The sequence below is a fragment of the Tamandua tetradactyla genome, chromosome 26, assembly GCF_023851605.1.
Source record: "Tamandua tetradactyla isolate mTamTet1 chromosome 26, mTamTet1.pri, whole genome shotgun sequence".
Classification (NCBI taxonomy): domain Eukaryota; kingdom Metazoa; phylum Chordata; class Mammalia; order Pilosa; family Myrmecophagidae; genus Tamandua; species Tamandua tetradactyla.
Genome location: NC_135352.1, coordinates 27,158,802 through 27,183,232, shown reverse-complemented (window position 1 = coordinate 27,183,232; position 24,431 = coordinate 27,158,802). Strand labels below are relative to the sequence as shown.

The 24,431-nt window shown below is 37.4% G+C and overlaps 1 protein-coding gene across 6 annotated transcripts in view; it reads left to right on the top strand.

Moving 5' to 3' along the window:
• SNX25 (sorting nexin 25) overlaps positions 1 to 24,431 on the top strand; it is a 185,824-nt gene that overhangs the window by 66,155 nt on the left and 95,238 nt on the right. For all 6 annotated transcript variants that reach the window (XM_077144246.1, XM_077144245.1, XM_077144249.1 and 3 more), the window contains exons 3-5: positions 1,992 to 2,208; positions 7,329 to 7,501; positions 8,675 to 8,861. In XM_077144246.1, the coding sequence (XP_077000361.1) occupies positions 1,992 to 2,208; positions 7,329 to 7,501; positions 8,675 to 8,861 (577 nt within the window). The remainder of the gene's footprint in view (positions 1 to 1,991; positions 2,209 to 7,328; positions 7,502 to 8,674; positions 8,862 to 24,431) is intronic.

Genomic DNA, 24,431 nt, shown 5'->3' with positions numbered 1-24,431 from the left:
CTCCTTTTGGTCGAGGTTTTCTCAGTCCCTTGATGCTGAGTCTCAGCTCATTCTAGGGTTTTTCTCAATCCCTTGATGCTGAGTCTCAGCTCATTCTGGGGTTTCTGTCCCATGTTTCCAGGAAGGTCCACACCCCTTGTGCCACCAATTGTTACATAGATTTTGTACAACAAAGATTTTGAATGTATAACTTATAATACTGAAAATACTCATTATACCCCTTTGTGTAATGTCACAATGAAGGTTTAATACTTGGCGATATATATGTATGTATATATAATTTTTTGGATGACGTAGTTCCATATTTGGCCCATTATTTATATTTCCTATCAACAAGTTCTACCCATTATTAAAGAATCACAAAAATTTGGTTTACTTCTCTATACATACTTCATAAAATATCCAATGTTTGAGTTTAAAACATGTCAAGATGTCGTCATAGTGATTTGGTAAGAAATGGAATTCACACACTGAAAGGGGCTGTAGCAGCTGGAAATAGGGATGTTTCTGACTCAGGGAACTTTCTCTTAGCTTTAAACTGTACATAAGACTGTTTCCTTTGACTTATTCCTATAAAATGAATGACTTTGGAAAAGTCACAAATAAATCAATAGAAGAGGTAAATGATACAATTCAGCATCTCCAGGCAACAATTCTGAACTGCTACAGTCTGATTTTATAATGGTGGCATCCCACAAAACTAAATTAGGTTCTTTTGTTGGTATCAGTAGTTTCACAGAGATTTTTATAAACTTTTAAGAAATAATATATGACATAGTGTTCATGTAACTTATGTTGCCTGGAGATCTTTCTTCTTTTTCGATGTGGCTACTAGAAAACTTGAAATTACTTATGTAGCTCTCAGTATATTTCTTTTGGACAGCACTTATGCAGAGCTAGGGTTTTCTAATTCAAAGCACAAATTTGATTCAGGATTAAGAAAATAGAGACCAAAAATTTTCCAGAAGAGGTTGGTGATCGACTGCAGATCTTGAGCCTATGGTCATGTCTGAGACTGCTGTGTGAAGTGGCTCGTGCAGTGGACATGGCTCACCAGGAGACACAATCACAGAGTAATTGAGCAGGAAAAGATTGATATCAGCAATTAACTTGTAACAGCATTAACTGGTACGGGGCAAAGGAAGTTCTGAAGAATATTGTAAGAGCAGATATCGGGAGTAGACACCTTCTCCAGGATGAAGGAGAGCACCTTAAAGGAAGGGACAAATGTGGAAGAGAGCCCTTTCCCTCATCCCAGGGTGAGATCCTGGCTTTGTGGGACAGGATGACTTGGCCTTTTGGGTGACAGAGAAGTTTTCTGAGAGAGCTCAAACTAGGGGAAGCCGCCCACAGGGTGCCAGCAGAATCCTTTGGGAAGCTGCCCTCTTGGTGTGGTTAGTACTTGCGGGTGAGGAGCTCCACTGGGTGCCCTGCTGGCTGCTGCGCGTCCCAGCGCGTCCCAGGAACAGCTGGGGAAGAGCACCAGGGAGCCAGCAGAGGAGCACCTTTTCTCTTCCAGTGTCCTTCCAGCTTCTGCTGACAAAGCTGGCAAGGAAGAAATGTGTACAGAGCCCAGTTCCGGTGTTATAAAGCAGGGCAAAAAAGGCTGTATTTGAAGCTGAGAACAATAAATTGGTAACTGGCACACTCGATGAGTGTTTTGCCAGTATGTGTAAGATGTTCTCTCTTTTTTTAATCCAAAAAATCTAAGTAGTTTGGCACTAGAAAAAGAATATTTAAAAATTGAACTGTCTAAGAAAGCCCAGGACATGAGGTTACCACACTCCAGACATTCTAGTTAGATGAGAATCTTTCGTTTTAAAAGACCTCTGGAAAGATTACCTGTCTTCTCATGAGTTGTGCATTCCACTCTTTTTATACTTGAACAATGATTATTAAACAGGAGGTGGTCAGTATCCAGTAGAAATGCTGTCTTTGTGTCTGCTTCTTTCATCTATGTGTTTTACTTACTGCTTGTTTATTTCTGATAGTGTTCGACTACAGTTACAGAGATTACATTCTGTCTTGGTATGGGAACCTTAGCAAGGATGAGGGACAGCTTTACCATCTGCTCTTGGAAGACTTTTGGGAAATCGCCAAACAGCTGCGCTACAGAATGAGTCATGTGGATGTGGTTAAAGTTGTCTGCAATGATGTTGTGAGAACCTTACTCGCTCATTTTTGTGACCTGAAAGCTGCTAATGCCAGGTAACAGTCATAATTTGAAATACTCCCGCTTCTTCTCCAGTTTTGTTTTGTTGTGGGTTTTTTTTTTTTGGCATTAAAATGTTTTCTTATTGAATAAGTGGTTGAAGTTTAGACAAATCTGTAGAGTGCTAACACTTGGCTTGAAAATGTAAAGACATATTAAGGAGGGATAATTATAGTTAGGGTTGATTGTTTTATAACTTTCTAATGGAAAATCACTTGACAGATACTGAAAATTGTATAAATAATTTAAATGGGAAAATGAATTTTACTGAGCCAGCAGTATGATGAACTGAATTATAGTGTTATGGCCATTAAATACAGTATTTAAGCTATGAACAATGTCAGTTTGTTTACAGTTTTTAGAAAAGTCTAAATATAGTTCATGTCTTTTTTGTTTTTGTTTTTGCGAGTTGCTTGTGATGAGCTCTGTTGCGTTACAACATACTGGAAATTGATTTTTAAAGGGAGTCTAATATTGGAGTTTGTAGGCTATAATTAGTGATGTTTCCATGTGGAATAGCTACTATTTAGGTATTTTTACTACTACATTAAAAAAGTTTGACTCTGCCTGTTAAGTGAGTCTATCTGCCTTTGGAATAAACTTCAACAAGACCATTTCTGAACCTCATAAAAAATACTCACTTTCTTGCATTTGTTGATAGGATTGCAGATCTTGCTCTTAAATATGTGCGAAGATGATGAATTTTAGTGCTCCTAACTTGTTCATTAAAAGTGGTCTTGAAGTTAGTATCACTCTGCCTATGTTCTCTGCTTGGACATGGACTCAGATGGGGTAGCAAGGTACTACCCACAGTTAATGTAGCCTATTGTTGCCAACTTTTTTATACCTTTTCTATTAGGGAAGAGAGAAAGTGCTTGAAAAAAACATAAGGGATAAGAAAGCATTGGCTCCTTAGTAGGCAGGTGGTAAGTCATATTCTCTTCTCAGAGGTCCTCTTGTGTGCATCTATCAAAGAGTAGTCCACATTCTGGCCTGTGATGTAGCTGTTGTGCTGGGACCTGGTTGCGGCGTGTAGTTGTGCAGGTCTCCATTCTCAGTCCTCCTGCTTCTGTCCTTGAGTCATCTTTTCTTCCATTGTTTACTTAATTCAAGCTTAGGAAGCCAGAATTCACAAGAGCCATCCCATGCCCACTATTTTCTAGCTTACTGCCTTTATAGATCAGTGTTTTGCAAATTTTTTTTTTGGCTGTGGCCCTCATTAAGAAACACATTTTATAAAACAATACTTTTACTACCTGAAGTAACTTTGATATTTTTTGTTGTTCATCATTTTTAAAAAATGATCTTTTGAGATCAGGTAAATTGATTTTGTTACTTGTGGCTCACACCCGTGGTTTGAAAAACATTATTGTGGAATAGTATTTCTCAGACTTTTTTGGTCAGGATTCCTTGACACTCTTAAAAATTGAGAACCTCAGAGAGGTTTGTGTGGATTATGTCTAGTTCTGTGTTGAAGCCAGTTTAGTTTGTTCTGTCTTGCTCATTGTGTATGCTCTTCCCAACTCTGGGTTCAGAGATGTAAACTTGGTAGCTTGAATTCGTCTGTGGTAGGAATATTTACACTATGGAATTGGCAGAAGCTATGTGGAATTAGCAGAGCTTTCCCACCCTGGGGAGCCAATTGTTAAACATTTGTGGCCCTCTTAATGAGGGCCACATGTACCAGGCTTACAATTCCTTATGTGTATTGTATTTACTGTAATAGAAATTAAAACTAAGAAAAATTTCCAAGATACACATAGTATACTTTCTTTTAGCTGTTAGAGGAATGATGTCATCACAAGTCATGTAGCCTTTAGAAAATTCCAGAGTGACAGTAAAAAAGAAAATGACATTTCATATTACTACAAATGTAGTTTGACCTCTCATACCCCCTTACAGGGTCTTGGGGATCCTTAAGGGTCTCTAGACCAATCTGAAATCTTCTGCTTATAGAGAAAGTAACTTTGGGTAAGGGGATATGTGCATGAATAAGGAAGGTGAGAGAAGCAGGGCTTCTGGGCTGTCTCCCTCCAGTCTCACACCTTCAGCTTCCTCCTTTGGAGCACTCATCAACCACTCTGCGCACCGGGTAATTTGCTGTGTGTCCTTGGTGTAAAGTATTTCCATGGTTCTGCCTGACAGATGCTGTCAAAGACTTGTTCAAATTTGGTGAAAGGCTTATTTTAAAGTAAGGTTTTTAAATTATGGTCTAATGGAGGGCAGTACTTTAAATCAGCTCATTTTTCCAGTTAGACAGATGGATTTAGGTTTGCGGGACGAGCAAGTGGTTAGAAAAACTTAGTGTTTTTATGGTTACCCAAATTCAATATGAGAATGAAGTTTTCATTGAGACACAGACCAGCTTCTGAATTTACTGCATTTGTTTACAAGATAAACATAATTTTTTATGGGTAAAGCGTCAAAATAATGGAAGGGAAAACTGATTCTTTTGAGAGGTGCCTTTTCTTTGGGCTTTAAGGTTTCTTTGATAAGGGTAGATTTATTTTACTGGCATTTAATATGGCCTAGAAGCTCTGTTGATGAGTATTATTACAGGAAAAAAATCTACAACTATTCTCTGGGATTATGGATATTTGAAAAAATGCCAGAAAATCGCTCACATTTTGCATATAGATGATTGTGCCCTGGAGGTGAACCCCAGAGAACCAGTAACTGATTGTGTATCATCTTATATAAAGCATACAATGAGGCTCACAGACAGTGAGTCAGGGATGATGACTCTATCTGTATCTGCCTGCCCCAGGTAAACAGTACCCTCAGCCTAGAAACCTCTAGCATGGGTAGAGTTTTCAGCTGTAAAATGATTTTGGCAGCCTCAGTGACACCCAATTGGATTGGCCTCTTTCAGACAAGAGAATAATAAATTGCCTTAATAAAAGCAACACATCCTCTGGTTGACTCTCAGACAATTGTGTGGAGGCAGCTTTCCGGTCAACCTGTGTTTATTTCCAGGCTCATTTTTCTTTGTTGCTGTTTTTAAGCCAGTCCAGATCACATTTAATTTCTTGCCTCTGCTTCCTCTTCTTTGTTCCAGAATGTTCCATCTGTCTTGGTTCCAGCATGTATCAAAAAAATCTCAAAATGGCTGTTTTTATGCTATTAGATGAATAACATCTTTAATTTCATGATCTCCTTCTTATAAAAATCTCTATATTTTTTGTTTCAAGCACTTGTATGCTGTTTGGGGGGGGGGAAAGAATGTTTTTATTATTTTCCTTCTTTCTTGCTAACATTTTTACCTTTTATATTTTCAATCTCTGATTATGGTGTAAAAAGCCCGTACTTGAGAATCAGAACAGGATTTGAGAGGTATTTCAACCGTTTATTACCTCCGTTACTTTGGATTATTTACTTAACCATTCAGATCCTTAATTTTTTTGTCTATAAAATGATAATAATGATCTCTACTTTTCAGCATAGATGTGAGGATTAAGTAATAGTTTACATATAAAATTTATAAAAGGTTAAATGACTTTTGATCACTCAGGAAATGAGAACCCAGTGATAAGTATTTTGGCATTGCAATGAACAAATGATTGAACCACTCTGATAGAAGAATGCTGCAGAGACTGAGTCACAACCTACCTGAAGTCTAGATAGCCTTCTCCTGAGCCAGAAATGTCCATGTGCCCTCTGATACGTTCAGTCGACATCAAGTGCAGCTTTAGGAGCCAAGAAAGGAGACTTATTAGAGGGCATCAGAAGGACATCCTGCTTGTGGTTAACACTGACATGTCAGGGAGGCAGTCCCCAGTCCTTTTTCCATAGATCAAGCTTGTTTGACCATCCCACTGACTTTGTGGTAACCTGACATCCAGGCTCCTTTTATTACCTGCCTTCCAATGGGATAGAAAGGGCACTGTGCATTCTTTGAGAGGGATACTGACATTGTTTGAAGAAGGTTTTGTAAAAGTGGGCTTTTTAAATTTTTGGCCAACTTCTCCCAAAATATTAACCAAGTATTTTTTAGAAAGTAAAGTACTGTTCTTAAAAGTGCTTCACTAGACAAAAGAATAGCATCTCAATCTCTATTACAGTATCCACTATTGCTGGCAGCATAGTTAAGAGTTTAAAATAAATAGAGAAAAAAATGAAAATAAATGAAGATGCCATCTTCCACAAATCACCATATATCAGTGCATACATGCAGGCTTGCTCTTAAAAATCTCTTTTTATTTGTTGGCTTTGCACATTGAGATTGGGTTCCTCTAGCATATCGTAGAAGAGAAAAAAGAAACATTTCTTTTAGTTCACCTACTGTAAGACCTAGTGTCCATTGTTCAGTGCAAAAAGAAATCACAGAAATCTGCAGATGCAAAATAAATAAGCAGAAGAAAAAAAAAAAAGAAATCACAGGTAACTCCTGAGAGGCATTGGTCATGAAGGCACCGGTGTGCATTTACTTGTTTTGATTTCCTGTGTTGGGCCCACTGTGCTTCTTCCCCTCTGGTTAGTGTTTCTCCTCAGTGTTGACCTCACTAGAAATGTCCATAGACTTTTTTTGTGTGTGTGTGCATGGGCAGGCACCCGGAATCGAACCCAGATCTCCAGCATGACAGGCAAGAATTCTGCCCCTGAGCCACCATCGCACTGCCCTCCATAGACTTTTTACCCCATGACAGCCCTGTCAGGAAAACTAGCTGGTGACCCTGGCTTATATTTTATTAGGTTTTTTTTTTTTTTTAATGGAGCTGTCGATCACATTTAAGAAGGTATCTAGAAGATTTAAAAATAATCTAGTTAATACTCAGACCTTTGCTATGTGTTGGGAGTTACCTGTAATTGTATATACTACTTCAGATAGTTTTCACAGCTTGGTTTGAAATCCCAAAAGGCCATGCGTTTGCATTTTTTCCAAGTATAAGATTTCCAGATCATTCTGTGATTGAGGGAACTATTATTTATTGATATTACTGAGGAAGTGACCCAGTTATTAAAACCAGTGTATTGAAACACAGAGTCTGTTTTCCTTTGCACATCTGAAATATTTTCTTTTACCTAATGGAATAAAACTTTTATATGTCTTTAGAACTATCTTTCCTTCTTTTCCACCCCCGTTCATTTATTTATTTTCCTTTTTTTTTTTTTTTAGGCATGAGGAACAGCCGAGGCCTTTTGCATTGCATGCATGCCTGAGGAACTCAGATGATGAAGTTAGATTCCTACACACGTGTTCTAGGGTTCTGGTGTTTTGTCTCCTCCCCTTCAAGGATGTCCATTCTCTCAGCTTACGATTAATACTTGCAGAAATTCTCACAACAAAAGGTAGACTTATGCAATTGCTATTACTAATGCAGTGATAATTGTGCAAACTATTGCAGCTACCTACTAAAATGTTAACACTTTATATGACACCTGTGCAGACCTTGTATACTTTGGACATAAAGGAATTAAAGTATTTTCAAAATTTTAAGTTTAATCATCACATTAGAGAACATCATATGGCCATATGTGATAAACTTAATTTTTTTATATAACAGATGGTCAAATACACAATCCATGCTGTGGTTTATTTTGACACAGGAAAACCAGTCCTTATGCTCTCCACAGGGAAGCATCCATTAGTGATAGCTTTTGAGTTATCCAGGCCAATAATAAATGCTTTAGTGAAAGAATATCATATTCACAACCCTCTGATGTAGCATTTACTTAACACACCTGTCCTATAATATTCACTATAATGTCTATATGTAATTTTGTGAACTAGGAATAAATGGAAGAAGAAACTATACCACAACACAGTATGATTACCAGGAAAAAAAGTTAATTATATCCCATGAAGTGCTTAGCAAGGGTAAGAAAAAATGGAAGAACATATGACTTGAGAGAAATTTCTTTATATCAGAATTTCAAATAAATAACATTTTATTTGAGGTACATTGATTGAGTGTCTCATTTATCTCAGGATTAGCCATCTGTGCCCATCAGCTACATAATCAGCCACAGAGGAAAAAGGAACTTGTCAACTGAAGTTGGTAGGGTGAATTCATGATAGTGTCATTGGCTTTTTCAGTTTCCTTCCTCAGGTGTGCTTTGACTAGTTGGGAGACTGTTGACTTGCATTCTCTGGCAGACTACAGTGGTCAAACATATTGAGCCTTATGAAAGAAATGAGAGAGAAAAGTGTTGTATTTAATGTTGATGACTTTGTTAGCCACTTTGGTTCCACATTATTTTCTTTCATTATTCCTTTACATTTAGCCCATTTATAAAAATGACCACTTGAATGTAATTGTAGTCGGTAGCATATGCAAAGGCATAGGCAGCCTTTTATATGTATATGTGTGCATTTTTTAAAAATATTTGAACTGTTTATAATTGCTTCCATGTGAGTAGATAAAAAATGTTTCCCAAAAATAATTTCAATTATGTGACATTAAAAAAATCCATAAAAGAAGAATACCTTTTTTCAGTGGTGTTTACTTCTCCTTCCCGCAGTCTTGAAGCCAGCAGTGGAGTTGCTGAGTGATCCAGATTACATTAACCAGATGCTCCTCGCCCAGTTGGAATACAGAGAACAGATGAATGAACATCACAAGAGAGCCTACACCTATGCTCCTTCTTATGAAGAGTTCATCAAGCTCATTAACAGCAACTCTGATGTTGAGTTCTTGAAGCAACTAAGGTATCTGGTGTTCAATTATAGTATAACAATAGCCACCAATTATCATTCCCTGCCTAGTTAGGTTAAAAAGAAAGTTTGGTTGTCATGGAAATAGAAATAAAGTAAGTCCATAAATCTTACTATTTAGAGACAATTAAATTTAACCAGCTTCTCCTTTAGCAGTGGAATTGGTTAGTTTTTCAAAGACTTAGATTTTTCAAGTAATTGGGTTATACTAGATTAAAAGCTATTCATTTTGATTGGCTGCTCAGATGCTTATCTTTAAAAGCACTGAAAATGTTAAGTACAGTGTAGAACATTTTGTAGGTTTTCATTTTTCTCAGAAAATGCAGAGGCCCAGGTTTGGGAATAAGGGGTGCTTCACTAACTATTTTGAGAAAACACATTTGGAAAATACCCCAGAAGGCTCTCTTATACGGAAGTGCTATCTCCCTTATTGTACTTGAAACATTTTAGGGGTGTGTGTGTGTGTTTTTCTTTTTCTTTTTACACTATATGTGTGCATGCATTGTGATTATATGTTGTCCAGTTTGTGGATATTTTAAGCTTCTATTCCTCTTTTTACCCTTCTGTTTTAGCGTCCTCATGTGGCAGTGTGTGGGAAGGAGGGAAACTGCCCTATCAGTTTTGCTTCTTATTAGTGATTTTGGTAAATCACTGATGGAAAAGTAAAATATTGGCTGAAATTCGGCCTTTTGGACTCTTTGAGGATCTTAGACTTGCCACATTTACCTCTACACTAGGGTTAACAATACGGTGATTTATGCTACTTAATTTCCTGATCTGAATGATGTACCAAGAGGAATGAATTACTGATTGTACGTGTTCTTGTAAACTCTAAGCAGTACAAATGTATAACAATAGGTTCATTTGTATGACTTTGTTTACAAGTAGTTTTTATTTCTTATGGAATATAGTCTCTGTGGATTTTATTTATGCTTCTCTTTCCAAGCATAGTCTTGAATAGGCTGTATGGTACTCATTATGACTTTGCAATTATTTATGTCTGAATCTAGAATTCCTTTTGATTTGATAGACAACCCAAGAGCTGATATTCCAGGTTCTTTATGAAAGGCTTACAGGTCAAACCCACTTAAAGGTTATCCTTTATATGGCTTCCTTTGACTCCTTTCAAAGTATCATTCTAAAGAAAGCAGAAAAGCGTACAGTGACAGAATAACCCTGTTGTCTTATCTTACCCTCACATCTCTCTGCACATATACATACTCATGCACACGACAACTGCTGGTTCTCTAGAGGCTGTCTTTATTCAAACTATATTCCCAACATCCCTCTACCTAGTGCTTTTATGTCTACTCTTCCCAGATGTGCGGCGTGTGGTGCGACTGAGGTAAGGTGAAGACTACTGTCTGTGGAGTTATGATTTCTTCCTAGGACATTGTTTGTGAGAAAATACCCCATATTGGTGGATTGAATCCCTAAGCATTTTCCCTGCTAAATAGTCTTTTCACAATAAAGTCAAATATGGATGATTCAGTAACTCCATGTGAGTTCAAGATAACATAATATAGGACTAACAGTTACTTAACTGGATCAGATCAGTATTCATTGTTCACAAATCCAGATGTGTGGATGACTTTTATTTAGTGTACCAAACAAAAGATTCCGGCTCTCCATACGTGGTGACAGTTAATAGTATAACAAAGAGATTTAGCAGAACTAATTATTTCTAATGGTCTCCTGTTGGTACCTTAGCACCATCTGTCATTTTCTGTCTGAGCAAAGTTCCTCTATGATAGGATGGATTATCTATTAAAGAATTAATGGTTTATCTTCTTCAAAATGTACTAACCAAAGACTCTATTTGAAATGCTAATTCACATAGCATTTAGGCATTAGATGGTATTTAAGCATCTAATAGATAAAGAAGTAGTTCAGCAAGAGTTATAACATTGTGACATCTGTTGCCCCAGGATGATTGAACAACTGTCTTTTTTTCATATAAGAGCATCATGGGTTGCATTAACCTGAATGACCAAAGATTATAATTTTTCCCTAATATGTGATGAAATATAGCACATCTTTCTCAAAGATCACTTGTTCTTGATCTTATAATAGGGCATCATTGAAGGATAGCACACTGGGGGTTTTAGGATGCAGACCCTCCATGGTGCACTGAGAAACTGAAGAAGCTAGAAATGCTAAACTAAAGAATACCTTTTGTTTTACTTGAAATAGTATTAATATACTGTAATAGTCACCATTTAAAGTATACAATTCATTGTTTTTTAATGTATTCAGAAGGTTTTATAAATAATTACAGAGCATTTTTATTACCCCAAACAGAAACCCTGTACCCAGTAGTAGTAACTTTCCATTCCTTCCTTCCTTCAGCAACCACTGATCTACTTTCTGTCTCTATGGATTTTCCTGTCCTGAGCATTTCATTTTATTAGTACATAGTATCCTTCATTGTCTCTTTTAACTGTTTTACATTTGAAGTCTAATTTGTTGGATATTAGTTTAGCTACTCCCTCTCTTTTCTGATTGTTATTTGCATTAAATATCTTTTCCCAACCTTTCACTTTCAACCTATGTTTGTCCTTGGGTCTAAGATGTATTTCCTGTAGACATCATATAGATGGGTCCTGTTTTTTAATCCATTCTGCCAGTCTATGTCTTTTGATTGGGGAATTCAGTCCATTAACATTTAGTGTTATTACTGTACAGGTAGTACTTTCTTCTGCCATTTTGCTTTTTTGAATCTTATATGTCATATCTAATTTTCCTTCTTTTTACCTTTACTCATAGTCTTCCTTTCTACACTCTTCTCCACACCTCTCTCTTCTGTCTTCATATCTGTCTCTAGTGCTCCCTTTAGTATTTCTCTTGGTCACAAATTCTTTCAGTGTTTTTTTTTGTCTGAAAATGTTTTAATTTCTCCCTCATTTTTGAAGGACAATTTTGCTGGGTATAGAATTCTTGGTTGGCAGTTTTTCCTCTTTTAATAATTTAAATATATCATCCCACTGTCTTCTTGCCTCATGGTTTCTGCTGAGAAATCTACACATAGTCTTATCAGGTTTCCCTTGTATGTGATGGATTGCTTTTCTCATGCTCCTTTCAAGATTCTCTGTTTCTCTTTGACCTCTGACTTTCTGATTAGAAAGTGTCTTGAAGTACGTCTGTTTGGATCTGTTCTCTTTGGGGAATGCTGCACTTCTTGGATCTGTAATTTTAAGTCTTTCATAAGAGTTGGGAAATTTTCAGTGATAATTTCCTCCATTAGTTTTTCTCCTCCTTTTCCCTTCTCTTCTCCTTCTGGGACACCCACAACACTATATTTGTGTGCTCCATATTGTCCTTCAATTCCCTGAGTCCCTGCTTATATTTTTCCATTTTTTTCCCTATATTTTCTTTTTCTTGTTGGATTTCAGATGTTCCATCCTCCAGTTCACTAATCTTATCTTCTGCCTCTCAAGATCTACCATTGTAGGTTTCCGTTGCTTTTTTCATCTGTTCTACTATGCCTTTCATTCCCATAAGTTCTGTGATTTGTTTTTTCAGACTTTCCATTTCTACTTTTTGTTCATTCCTTGCCTTCTTTATATCCTCCCTCAGTTCATTGATTTGGTTTTTGATGAGGTTTTCCATGACTGTTGGTATATTCTGAATTAATTGTTTCAGATCCTGTATGTCATTTGAATTGTTGGTTTGTTGCTTTGACTGGGCCATATTTTCAATTTTCCTAGTATAATTTATTATTTTTTGCTGGTGTCTAGGCATTTAATTACCTTAACTAGTTTATTCTGGAGATTGCTTTCGCTTCCTTTACTTAGGGTTTTCTTGCTGGATGGATTTGTTGTCTATCTGTTCTTTGACATTCAGTTAGCTTATTCTGGACCTCTAGCTTAGGTTTGTTTAACAGAGGAGAATTTTTCAGCTCTTGTTTTCTTGTTTCTTGCCCTGCTTATGTGGTGCCTTCCCCCCCCCACCCTTAGGAGGGTCTGCTTAGGTATTATAGACCCCAGACGGATTTTCCCAGACCAAACTGGCCTCCTATCAGGAGGAAAGAGTCACCTGTGTCAGTTTTCCCTGAGGGTGAGACCCAGCAGGTTGAAAGACTTTGCTGTGAAGTGTCTGGACTCTGTTTTTCTTATCCTGCCCAGTATGTGGTGCTTGTTTGCCTGTGGGTCCCACCAGCATAAGATGATGCGATACCTTTAACTTTGGCAGACTCTTCCTGCTGGGAGCATGATTGAGACACAAGAGAGGTTGTAGGGTAGTTTTAATGGCTTCAAATTACGAAGCCCTGGTGTCTGAGTTCCTTAAAGGAGGAATTCCACCTGAGTTGGGCTTCACCCCTCCCCTGGGGAAGGCACAGGCTCCAGACAAGCCCTCAAATGAGCTTGTTTCTGCCTATGCCTGGGGCAGTTGCAGCCTGAGAAGTCCTGCCGCTGAATCCAAAGGCAGTCAAGCCTTTGTAGAAACACAGCCACAAAAACCTGTTTCTTTTCTTTTTCTGTTAGCCCAATGAGCGACCTCCGCTTTGACCAGGTTCACCTGAGCTGGGGGCCTATTTTTAGTAGTCAGAATTTGTTAATTAATGCCACAATTGGTGTTTGGTTGGACTCATCCCCTGCTGCTGTTAAAGTCTCTTTCCTTTCCCCTCTGGGAAGCAGCCTGTTGGGGAGGGGCACTGGCTGCCACGGCTTGGGGAACTCACGGTTCTAGGGAGGCTCACAGCTGGTCCAGATTGGGGTACACTGTGTGTCTGGTCACTGACTTGGCTCTGGGAGCTGTTCTTTAGTGTTTCTGGTTATTTAGTAGTTGTTCTGGAGGACAAACTAAAACATGCACATTGCTAAGCCACCATCTTGGCCCGGAACACTCTGTCCTGGGCATTTCATATAAATGGAGTCATGTGGCCTCTTGTGTCTGGCTTCTTTCACTCAGTATATTTTTAAAATTCATCCATGTTGTCGCATGTATCAATACTTCAATACTTTTTATAGCTGAATAAAATACCACATTTCGTTTATTCATTTATCAGTTTGGGTTATTGGTTCTTTAAAGAATGCCTTTTAGTAGTTATTGAACACCTCCAGGAGGGCCCATGGTGGTTCAGCAGGCAGAGTTCTTGCCTGACATGCCGGAGACCAGGTTCAGTTCCTGGTGCCTGCCCATGCAAAAACAAACAAACAAACAAAAAGCATCTCCAGGAGCATTATCAGTGGCTGGTGATAAGAGAATAAAATAAAATATTGCTGATTCCTAACCGCCTCCTGCCACTCCTACCCCCATAATATACTTTTCCCAAAGCAAGAGTGGTATGGTATAGACACCAGAAATGGATATTTCTTTTATGCGTTATTCTTATCCCATACATTATATTCTCTTTTGTACCTTCCACTTTTTGTGTTTCTGACAGTTTGCAGAATCAGTAGGGAAGGTGCTGTAGGTTCTTGTTTGAGTGTACTTTAGTGATTAATCAAGCTCTTAAAGGGCTTACTCTGTTAGAATCAAAAGCTATGCATTTTTGGATTTCAGTAAATTGGTGTAATGACTCAGTCCAGGCTAAATGACTGTTCTGATCTCAGTCCCTTTTTAAGCTTTCAGTTCCTCAAGTAACTTGTGCGACATGTATTGATAACTTCCTCTAGAAGGGCTGCAAAATTCTTTTTCAAGCTTCTCCTTGAAAGCATCTTATGCAACTGGCAATATTAGCTGTGGAATCACTGTAATCCTGAAGAATTTATGGTCTCCTCAAACAAGCTTGGCAAAGAACCTTGGGAGAAAAGACTGTGGAGGCAGTTTTCTCCATGATAGATATATAAACCCAGAGTTAATTGTGAACACTGCTGTAAATACTGCATTATCCCTCAGGCGTCTTTTCCTGGACCTAGACAGGGAGACAGCTCTCCAGTGGAATTTCAGACACTTGTTCTTCATTTGAAACTGAAATGTCTGTTATCCCTTGGGCAGTTGTCCCTATTCACTTTATCTCAAGAAAAGACCTGAAGGCTACTCTTTATTCTCTGCTTCTTGCAGAGCTAGAACTTGAAAGACAACCAAGAAACCACTCTTCAATAATAGAGTATGATTTCTTTTTCCTCAAAAAAGTAGGTGATGTTGCATAAATTATCTTGTTACTTGTCTATTTATTGTTTGTCTCATAGAAAAATTGCTCCCTCTTAAGGGTCTGGTGTGTTTATTGTTATTGACAAGTGAAACCGTTTTTAATTTCTATAACTGTTTAAAGAGCCTACATAGATGAGGCTTGTCATCTATGACAAGTTAGTGTTAGCCTCCTAACACTAATGTATCTGTATCTGTTTTTTTCTATCAGAATGTGAACTGTTCAGTTGGTTTTTTTTTCCCTTGTACAGTTAGAGTACCAACTTTGTTAGCTGTCTGACTTTATTAGCATATCTTCAAATTGTTCTCAGTAATTGCCTTATTTTGGGATAAATCGTATAAGGCAGGGGATGTTTCTTACTTAGATTAAGCAGTTGATGAAACCATCCATTCTTCTTTCATACATTTGGGAGATAAGTGCATGTTTTCTAAAATGAAACAGTCATTCAACTGTGCTAGGCTGGAATGTACTAGAAAATACTATTGAAGGTGATATTTGTAGTTCAGGGATAGAACAGCTATTTGCTGAGTTGGCATGAGATGCTTTCACAGGAGGATTATAGAGCTAGAAATCCTTCCTTAAAATATACTAAATCAATGTTCTCAATCCTGGTTGCCTGTTAGAATTGCCCATGAAGCTTTCAGAAAATTACAGCTGGATTTTCCTTTGTCCTTGGAAGCTAATTCCTTTTTCTTTCTTTTCTGGCATCCAAGATGTCAAAGCAAAGGGTTGGTAACTAGACTGGTGCAGAAATTTGAATTTTCTAGACTCTTCTAGTAAGAGAAGTAGGATCATCTCTGCTTACAACACACAAGCAAAAAGTCTGAATATCCTGTTGAAGGCTAGTAAGGGGCAGCTTGACAAATTTTCTCCTGCTGCTGTGGTTGGTGGGATGTTGATCCTAATCCAGAAAGATCAACCAAAGCTCAGAAAGAAGACGCATCCATTAGTGGAACTCTACAACTAAAACCACAGTAGGAAAGGAATGTGTTTTTCTTTGTTTTGAAGATAAAGCGGGAATTGAAGTAAACATTAAAGGAGAAACTAAAAGTTCTGTTCTTATAGGACCCTTCATAAAACAGCAGACAGATTGTAGCCCAGGAATGCATCCAGTAGTTGGCTGTTGTATGTAATTTGTAAGTGATTTGTAAAAAGAACTCTATTGAAAAGCATATGCTCCTCTACCAAAAATGCAGGCACCTGAGCTTGCCCCAAGAATTTTTATTTCAGTGATCTGGGGTGGAACCTGGGTATCAGCATTTTAAAAAAACACCTCAGGTTATTGTGACATGAGACTAGTATTGAGAATCTGTTTTAAATGGAATATTCTTCCATATTCTACTAGTCTGAAATCTTGGCTACATGCCATGTGCATTTCATCTGGTTATCACTGTTTGAGATATATGGGAATTCTTGAGAACATTGATTACCTCATTTTTCTACCATGTTTATTGTAATGAACAAAGGGCATTTTATCACTGTCTTTCTTGAGAAAGATGTTGGACGCAAGGTTTCTCAACCTTGAAAAAATTGACATTTGGGGCTAGATAGTTCTTTGTTGTGGAGGGTTGTTCATTTTATTGTAGAATGTTTAACAGCATCCCTGCCCTCTAGCTGCTGGATGCTGGTAGCATTCCCACCATTGTGACATACTTATATTAGTTAGTATTAGGTTCAGCTGAAAGCTAAAGAAAATCCCCAAATAATGAAGACTTATCCAAGGTATAGAGATTTTTTTCTTTCTCATATCGTAGAAGGCTGGAGATAGGCAGTCATAGGCAGTCCAGAACTGGTAGGAGGCTCTACCCTCCTCAAGGACCCAAGTTCCTTCCAACTCACAGCTCTGCCATCCTAAGGAGGAATTCCGGAGACCTCGTGGTCTAGGTGGATTCTAGAATGCCGTCTATCACATCTTAATTCCAGGCAGCAAGGTGAAAGGAAGAAAAGAATGTGGCAATGGTCATACACTGGCTGTCTTTTAAGAAAATTTCTGAAAGTTATCACTTGTTCTTTCTGCTTCCATGTCATTGGACAGAACCATTGAGATGTAATTGGCAGCATTGGTTTGGGCAGCCATAGGTTTAGTTATAAATTTAAGGATTCTGCTACTAAGGAAGAAAGTGGAATGGGTATGGGATAGGCAAATAGCTGTTGTATAGTTATATTGAGGCAGGACAACTCTACTTCTTAACACGCTTTAGTAAAAATTCATTTTTCTTGAATTGTATATTTGCAAAGGTTAAAGAGATGCCAAGTAAATGCTCAAGAAAGGGAAACATTCTTTGATTTTTAATATATCATTAATTGGATATCTACTGTATATTAAGCACACTATTGAGTTATTTATTTATATTCATCTTATTTGATCATTATAACAACTGTGTGAATTAGGTACTGTTATTCCCTTTATGGTTGAAGAAAATAAAGTGGCTTATCCAATATCACATAACTAATAAGTAACGATCAGTTCTGCCTGACTTCAATCCCATATTTAAACCTGGGTGACTTGCTAGCACGTAGGCAGAAAGCATTAGTGACACATTGTCTCAACCTTATGGGATTTCCTTCAAGTGTAGAGATTATTTTCTACTGTTTGTGGGTCCTGGTAGGCACTAATCCTTTGCTTAGAGAGCAATGCCTTCAGAAATACCATCTATTATTAACACAGTCACAGACTGTCAGAGAAGCAAATGGTAATAAAGAAAAGTCAGAGCAGCCTATCACTGCCGTAATTTCATTTAGCACTGGTCTAGTCTTTATTAGATTTTTCAGTTTTGGACTCGTTTATTTCTGTTCCCTTGTTTGAAGAACAAATTGTAAAATCTGAAAATAATGCAGAGGAAATTCTAATAATGCCTGAATGGTTTAAAATTAAAAGACTGAAGGATTACATAGCTTGGTGAAGAAAGGGAAGCTTTTTATCTAGTACCTGCTAAGATTCTGTTTTGCTAGGTTAAAGAAAGAGAAGAAAGTAGGTATAGTGAATGGATTAAGTTAAGATATAATTAACAATGGAGTGGGTTACTAAGGGAGTTTTCTTTTTTTAATATGAAGAGTTGGATTTTCATCTCTTATTTGGGTTAGGTTCATTTACATGTGAAGATAATGTATTAAAAATATTTAAAAATTTAATTGTGAAGGAGAATTATTTGAATGTTCAGTGTTTCTAACGGTGTTTTTTGAAAATATATTGTGAATCATGAGGAGTAGAATAGTCCTAAGTTGTAGAGGAATATGAAGGATGAAGTTGAGCAAGTCAAGACAGACTAATGCACCATATCAGAAATCAATAAGCACACACACACTGCCAAGGAAAAGGATAGTGTGGGCGGACAGGGAGATGAAAAGTCATAAAGTACAAAACAGAGAATCCTGGAAAATTTTTATGAAAAGAATAAATAAATATAAATTTAGTTCTGTTCTAGTTTGCTAGCTGCCAGAATGCAATATACCAGAAATGGAATGACTTTTAAAAGGGGAAATTTAATGAGTTGCTAGTTTACAGTTCTAAGGCCAAGAAAATGTCCATAGAAGTCTATAGAAATGTCCAATCAAAGGCATCCAGGAAAAGATACCTTGGTTCAAGAAGGCCAGTGAAGTTCAGGGTTTCTCTCTCAAGTGGAAGCGCACGTGGTGAACATAGTCAGAGTTTCTCTCTCATCTGGAAAGGCACATGGTGAACCCGGTTGGGGATCCTCTCTCATCTGGAAGGGTAAATGGCGAACACGGCATCATCTGCTAGCTTCCTCTTCTTCTGGCTTTCTGTTTCATGAAGCTCCCCAGGAGGCATTTTCCTTCTTTTCTGTTTCATGAAGCTCCCCAGGAGGCATTTTCCTTCTTCATCTCCCAAGGTCGCTGGCTGGTGGACTCTGCTTCTTGTGGCTATATCATTCTGCTCTGCTCTCTCTGAATCTCTCCTTCATTCTCCACAATGTTTCCTCCTTTATAGGACTTCAGAAACTAATCAAGACCCATCCAAATGGGTGGAGACATGCCTCTACCTAATCCAATTTAACAATCACTCTTGATTAAATCACATCTCCAGGGAGATGATCTAATTACAGTTTCAAGCATACAGCGCTGAATAGGGATTAGAAGAAATGGCTGCTTTTAAAAAATTGGATTAGGATTAAAACATGGCTTTTCTTGGGGACATACATCCTTTCAAACCAGCACAAGTTCTTAAACTCAATAATGATAGACTGCCTATGAAAAATGTTCTGAAAGATCTTTCAGTTTGATGAGAAATAAAAGTACATTGATTCCAGAATATGGTTTCTTCTGTTAGTGTCTGAGAAATAGCAGAGGCCACAGAGTGGCAAGTTAGACATATCAGAGAACACAAATTATTTTCATTTAGGAAGAAAAATAATTGAGTATTGGCAGCAGCATAAAGTTTGATATAAGGGGAAATTTTGACGTAAGAAAATTGTGATCTCTTTGAAATTGAGGAATTCATTTTGTGCTTATAGTTGAAATGACACTGGCACTGTGGATAAGGGTTATTTGCTTTACAAATGATTGTTAGAATCAAGAGTCAGTTTATGTAAAACACTTAGCATAGGACCTGGCACGTCCACAATTGTTAGCTGCTACTATTATTGTGTTGTTAAAATCAGTAGACACCATGTGGGAGATCCAGGTTCAATTCTTGGCCTGTGCTACCTTCCTCCACCCCACACCCCACAAAAAGCAACAAATGACACTACTATAAAAGGATACTCACACGGAAGAAGAATGAAATGTAACACCTACCATACAGCATTAAGAAAAATAAAAATTAAAATTAAAAAAAAATCCAGCATAAATGTATAAAAAATATCAGTAGACCTAGGATTATAAATGATATAATTTTGTTGTGAACACTGATTTATTACTAGTGGCTAGATGAAGTGCAGTTTAAGTTTTGGGATTTGAGGGGGTCCAGTAAATAAGAACACTCTTCTCTTTACTTTGAGTTGTGAACCATTTAGAGCCAAGGAAAAAGGCAAACGAAGACCAAAGTGTCATCTTTATTAGTGATAAACCAAATAGTGGAGCTTGTGGTTTTATCTGCAAGCAGTGGGCTTTCTAAAACTGATTCTCAGAATTAGTTGGTCTTTCCCACCTAGCAATGCTATACCACAGTAAGCCTTCTCATCCCCTTCTTTGCTGCATCCTCTCTGCAGGTACAGAATCCACCTGCTGGCAACCCTTGGAGGCAGAGCAGAATGGGGTAGAGTGGGTAGTACTCTTTTCTTTAAAAAACAAGACAAAATTGTGGGGCTGAATCCTAATTCAGCAGGAAGGAATTTTGTAGTTAACAAGGACTAGGAGAGGAACATTTGTGAAGAGGAGTAGTAGTGGCCTGCAGGTAATTTTTTTTTTTTTTTTTAAAGGAAAGACAGAGAGAAGGAAGGAAGGATAGAAGGAAGGAAGGAAGGAAGAAAGGGAAACATCTTTTAAACATTTGCTTGTTTTATTGTATTCTGTTTCTCCGTTTTTGGTACATGGGCTGGGGCCGGGAATCGAACCGAGGTCCTCCGGCATAGCAGGCAAGCACTTTGCCCGCTGAGCCACCACGGCCCGCCCCCTGCAGGTAATTTTTAATAACTGGCTTTTGGGGTAGTGAGAAACCCTGACTTGCAGTGTTTGCCAGTTTTTCCCAGAGAGGCTAGTGTAAAGTTACGTTCTGATGTCCCTGAAAAGTGAAGTTGGGAGGCGTTTTAGTTTGCCAAGTTACCCAAACCAGATACCATAAAATGGATTGGTTTTTAACAGTGGAAATTTGTTGGTTTACAGGCTTAAGTTTTGAGGCTGTGAAAATGTCCAAATCAAGGCATCATCAAAGTGATGCTTTCTTCTCAAAGGCTGGCTGCTGATAATGCTGGATTCTGACACATGGCAAGTCATATGGTGGCCTCTGCTGGTCTCTCCCTTCTCTTCTGGATTTCCTTGGTTTCAGCTTCTTTGGCTTTTTTGCTCTGTCTGAATTTTATTCTTTTATAAAGGACTGCAATAAGAGGATTAAGACCCACCCTGTACCATTCTTTAACTGAAATAATCTTGTCAGAAAATCCTACTTACAGTGGGTCCACACCCACAGGAATGGATTAGCTTTAAGAACATGATTTTCTAGGGTACGTATAATGTATAATCTCCACAGAAGGAGATGTGCAGTAGCGTACCATTATATAGTATTCCCACCATTCCGATATAATAGATATAAATAACCTAAAGTGGATAGATAGTAGTGAAATGAAGTTAATGAGGAAATTATGAATTTTGAGTGCTTGTTACCTTTCTTTTAAACGTAATTTATTTAATTTTGAGTTTGTATAATTTAAATTTTAATAATGATGGGCTTAATTCCTAAAAATTTAACCATTGGCTCTCATGAGTCAGCAGAAGATTGTGGCAGATTAAAATCTTCTCCTTCAGATTAACAGATTGCATTGTTAATTATGATCTCTTGGTCTATTCAGAATACCCGTAGGCATGCTGTGTGTTTTGATGACTGCACTAGACCAAAATGAAGTTACAGAGGTAGATGAGTATTAACAATACCAGAAGTCAACCTGTAGTGATTAATGAAGCATCTGAAGTAGACCTGGGCCAGAAGCATAGAAGAGTTGGATAAAACTGGACATAACAGACTTGATTTTCATTTTGGCCCTACTGCTTGTAAGCTGTGTGGTTTTGGACAAGTTTATAGAAACTCTGAGTATCAGTTATAACTGTGAAACAGTAAACATAGTTCCTATTTCATAAGAATTTTGTGATAATTAAATGAAAATGCATGTAATACATTAACATGGTTGTCAGGACATAGTAAGCTCCCAGTAGGAGCTGAAAAAATAACAGTTTTCCAGAGAAGGGCACAAAATTCCCAGTTCTTACTTGAATAGGATTAATGGATGAGATGGGGGCAGCACAATATCTTATTTCAGAAAAACTTCTCTTAAAAATATAAAGTCATTATTACATTTTCAATGTAGAATGTGCACCTAGGTAACTGAAGACGATATTCATTAAGCACTCTGAACTAAAATGCTGAATGTAAGAATTTAAAATGAAACAAAGTAGTGGTGCTAAATATATACAAACACTTTTTATAGCAATACTAGCTGATAATGAGAACATGAAGAACACTAGTAGAAACTAGATAAAGATCGGAGAGAGAGACATTTTTATTTTTCTTGAGGTTAACTAAAGGGTACCAGCTGGCCTGTGGCAATGTAGCTTTGGTTGCTTCTGTTATATGTGACTTCTGTAGGCTTTGGGAACCAGAAAATGAATTTATGGTAATTTATGGTTGTTTTAGGAAAGTTAAGAATATACATAAACAAGAGTAAGGAAATAAAAATCATTCATCACAAACAGATAAAACCTGTTACTACTTGGTATATATATTTTCATATTAGTTTCTGTGTATGTAATGTAATACTTAGTGTGTGTGTATGTGCACGAATGTTGACATAAAATCTGGATGCCTCAGGCTGCTCTGGTCCAGAACGTCCTCTGTGACTCAAATCACATGCAAGTGTATGGATTCCTCAGCCCTTGGGATGGCTGGGGGGGGGCCTGAGATAGCTGGTTAGCCCTAGTATTCTGTTTAAATATCATCATTTTCTATGAATGGAAAAAGATTAGGAAGTATTATATAAAACCTTAGTTTTTTTGTGAAATCCGCTGCCTTCTACATACTGAATAATTGAGAAACAGATTTATAAACCTCTTTAGTGGAAGGATTCCTCTAAGTTCTAACTTAAAATACTCTCCCTGTTTGTACTAGAGCTTCATGACACGTCCTGCTTGATACAATTAATCAAATCTCATGAAAGGGCAACTCAGAACATCACTGTCATCCTTGAGTAGTACTCAAAGACATAAAAACTCAATTAGGGTTTTTATTTGTATGTTGGCAAAGATTTGGTGATATGCAGTATTGGCAAGATGTAGGAAAATATCAACACATCTTACTGATAAGAGGATAAATTATTACCTTTCTGTAACACAATTTTGTAATATGAGAAGGAGGAAAAGATATGCATTCCTTTTGATGCAGTAAGGGATTTATCTTGAGGAAGTAATCATGGATGTATGCAAAGATTTCTCCAGTACTGTTTCTTGCAATTTTATTAAAAATAGAGAAAAGCTTGAAATAACCAAAATGCCCAGCAAATATTGATGCATTTATATAATGGATTACCGTGTTGCAGAAGAACTTTTAATAATACAGGAAGATATTAACTATAAGTTGATTAAAAGCCTGTAAAGTAGTATGTATAGTATAAACCCAGTGTTATAAAACAAAAAATTCTATGTGTGCATGGAAAAAAAGATTATAAAAGTATACCAGATGTTAATAGTGGTTAGCTTTGGATATTGCACTTTTGTGCATTTTTCTCAGTTTTATTCAATGAACATATATTTCTTTCAAGAAAGTAAAAACTGGCTCAGACTGAGAGAGTAAAATCCGCCTGGCCATTTATCAGACTGGAATAAGAGACCCTAGACCCAGCTGTAAGCTTAAGAGAAAATATTGCCTCCAAATACACAATGTGGCTGTAAAGTGTCATAATGATCCCTTTTCTTTAAGTGACTACTGCTTTCTCACTCACTGAAAACTTTGTTCTTTAAAATCTTAATTGGTGAGAAACTTTGCTGTTAGAAGTAAAATCAGTAAGATTGATACAGCTTGCTCTTGTCTGGAGGACCTAAGTAACTGGTGTAGAGAAGCAGCCTCAGTTTACACCTGGATGCGGAGCTGCAGGTAAGGGGCTCTGGACTCAGCATCCCCATATCTATCTTAACTTAATAGTTTATGTGGAAGTAGGTCCCGTATCCACTGGAAGTTGACCTCTGTACACACCCAGCTTTGAGCCTCACAGTACGCTGCTTTATTTTAATTTCATCTAAATACCACCCTTGCCCAGAACTCTGTGGTAACTTTATTTTTTCCTTTATTTTCAGAGATTCCAGTGGGTCAATAAACCTGATTTTGTCAGACAGTGAGTTTGGTCCTCATGGTCTTAGATCAATTGGGCTAAGATGCTTTTGTAAACAGGAAGAAAGTAAGGCTACTTTAAAAAATATTTATATGTATTTTGTAAGTACGCATATGTCTAGGACATACAATCGTCCTAGACTCTATAAAGAGTGAGAGGCAGTGTTAAGGGACAATAATAGTAGTTAACATTTATTGAACTCTCAAAGTGGACCAGGCACTGTTTTAAATATTTTAAAGTTACTATCTCATTTAACATTCATAAGGAACCAGTGTGGAAGAATACTATTATTATATCCCCTTCTTACAGATGAGGATTCTGAGTGTTAGAAGCTTTAATTAATTTTCCTTAGGTGATATAGTACATGTTGGAGACAGGATTTGACCACAGGCCATCTGGTGCCAAAGCTTGCACTCTTTTTTTTTTTTTTTTTAATATTTTTATTGCGAAATCTTCAAACACATACAGTCCATACTTGGT